The 2,201-nt window shown below is 51.9% G+C and overlaps 1 protein-coding gene across 1 annotated transcript; it reads left to right on the top strand.

The window, feature by feature from the left end:
- The first annotated feature begins 357 nt into the window (after positions 1-357).
- On the top strand, positions 358-1,915 carry LOC131137924 (parathyroid hormone-related protein-like). Its single transcript, XM_058086344.1, has 3 exons — positions 358-658; positions 747-866; positions 1,118-1,915. Coding segments are annotated over exons 1-3 (495 nt in total). The 5' UTR covers positions 358-656; the 3' UTR covers positions 1,491-1,915.
- The last annotated feature ends 286 nt before the right edge of the window (positions 1,916-2,201 follow it).

The raw sequence follows: 2,201 nt of genomic DNA on the forward strand, positions 1-2,201 counted from the left end.
AGGAGTCCAGGACCACTTCATCTGCCTCCTGTCTTCTACTGTAGGTGACGCTAGCAGATGAGGAGATCCGGACCTTAAATTCCAAGACTTCTCAGGAGAATCCCACCCCGGTGAAGGTGAAGTGAAGGCAAGGGAGGCGGGGGCTGGAGGATGGAGAGGGTGGGTCCTAGGAGACGAGGTGGTGCCTGCATCCTCACACCCTAAAGTTTGGAGTCCCCCATCCCATCCCGCTTGCTCCCGCCCCCTCCCCTCTCCCGTCAGACACAGGCTGACTCAGAGTGAAAAAAGCCTCTTAGAAGCTGCTTTGCTTTGCGGACCACCACAGAAGATGCTCCGCTCTTCATGAGACCACCTCGGACTGCGGAGCAGCTGGTGGGCTGCTGCTGTGCTGCAACGATCCTGCTACTGGTCTTACTGGCATCCCTGCTGACTATCTTTATCTCTTGGTCTTGCTTTTTATTGGGACGCCGGGGGGGGGGAATAAATAGCCCCCGCACTGTCGGGAGGCAAATGAATGCAAAAGACTGGAGGGGGATTTCCCCGGGCCGCCTTCAGACCAATGGATACGCGCTCAAGTTCTAACCCGGCCACCTTGTTCCCACACGTTTCCCGCTACAGCATCAAGGTCAACTTCTAAGGATCTTTGGAAAGTCGGCATGTGAGTGGCATTCTTCTTCGTGATTGACAGTCGGAGTCGTGGGAGATGATTTTGCTCCAATGGGAATTTTAATAAGAATGTTTTGCAGGTTTGAGTCTGGAAGGATGTGCTCCGTGGTCTTGCTTCATCAGTGGAGTCTGGCTGTGTTCCTGCTGTGTTCCCCGGCGACGCCGTACGGGAGTCCGCTTGATGCCCTCGCCAGCCGAATGTAAGCGTCCTTTTGCCTTCTTAACCTTGTTGAGGAAGGAATATGTCAAAGTTGCCGGAAATGAGATTGAAATAATAATCATAATCATCATAATAATAGAGGGTCCGTGCATGAGCAGGAACTTTCAGTGTAGGCTTGAGTTGAATCGTCTTGTTTATGCTGCCCCCTACTGGCCGCACCTGCAATGACATCATCACCCTGCATGCAGACAGCCAAACTGTCTTGATGACGCCGTCTCTCTCTGATGGCAGGAGGCGGTCAGTGAGCCACGCCCAGCTGATGCACGACAAAGGTCGCACCATGCAGGAGTTCAAACGCCGACTGTGGCTGCAGGAGCTGCTGGACGAGGTGCACACAGCCGACGAGCGGGCGCCGCCCGTGCAAAACAGGGGCCCGAACTTCAGCGGGAACGACTTCCACCTCCAGAAACCCCCGGACGCCACCAAGAACCTCCCCGACGGTCTAAGGCCGGACCAGGAGGGCCCCAACCTCCCGCAGGAGACCAACAAGGCGCTGGCCTACAAGGACCAACCGCTGAAGGTCGCGACCAAGAGGAAAAAAAAGGTCCGGCTGGGTCGGCGTCGGGAGGGGGACAAGAAGCGGAGGCGGGCCCGCTCGGTCTGAGACACTGACCCCAACCGGGGCTCCTTTTGGGCCTTTTGCTTACGTTTTAGATTTGGCAAACGCCGAAAGCCACCAGCTCCTCTTAGCGCCGTATTTATTTGGACGACCTTCACAACCATGACCTTGAACAAGCCGTCATAATTTATTTCCTGTTTGAAAGTCAATATTTATTTTGTGAATGTGTTGTGGTGCTGCTGACTCGATCCCATAATGCACTTTACTTCCTTCCACGGACATGGAGGTTCTTTTGTGGTCGCCGTTTGGTCTCCATGGTCCTGCTTGCTTTGGCCCGCCAAAGATCTCCCACCATGTCACGTAATTTATTGGATGCCTCATCCAACCCATCCACCCATCCACCCCCATCACGGCATATAGTTTATATTTTTATATAGAACGTAGTCCAAGTCGGGGACTCTGGCGGTCATTTCCTGTTCTTGACGTGCACTGAAAGCTTATTGATGTATATTCATCTTCATTATTATTCATCACGCATTAAAATTGTAGTCATAAGGAACCTTTGTGGGGCTTTTCTTTGTCATGCCCCCGCTTCTCATGGCTGATTGGCCGGGGCGGGGGGGCTCATTATTCTTTTTCTGTCACGAAAAATTGGAACAAAATAATATTTAGAGGGTCATTTGAGAAAGAAAGAAAAATTGGACATCATATTGGACATCTCTAATATAAGTATACGTATATATGTAGATATAGATA

This window comes from Doryrhamphus excisus, chromosome 11 (genome assembly GCF_030265055.1).
Source record: "Doryrhamphus excisus isolate RoL2022-K1 chromosome 11, RoL_Dexc_1.0, whole genome shotgun sequence".
Lineage (NCBI taxonomy): Eukaryota > Metazoa > Chordata > Actinopteri > Syngnathiformes > Syngnathidae > Doryrhamphus > Doryrhamphus excisus.

Excerpts from the sequence above, each read along its gene's own strand:
- LOC131137924 (XM_058086344.1), top strand. Across the intron at positions 867-1,117 it reads GATGCCCTCGCCAGCCGAAT|GAGGCGGTCAGTGAGCCACG; the intron begins GTAAGCGTCCTT and ends CTCTGATGGCAG.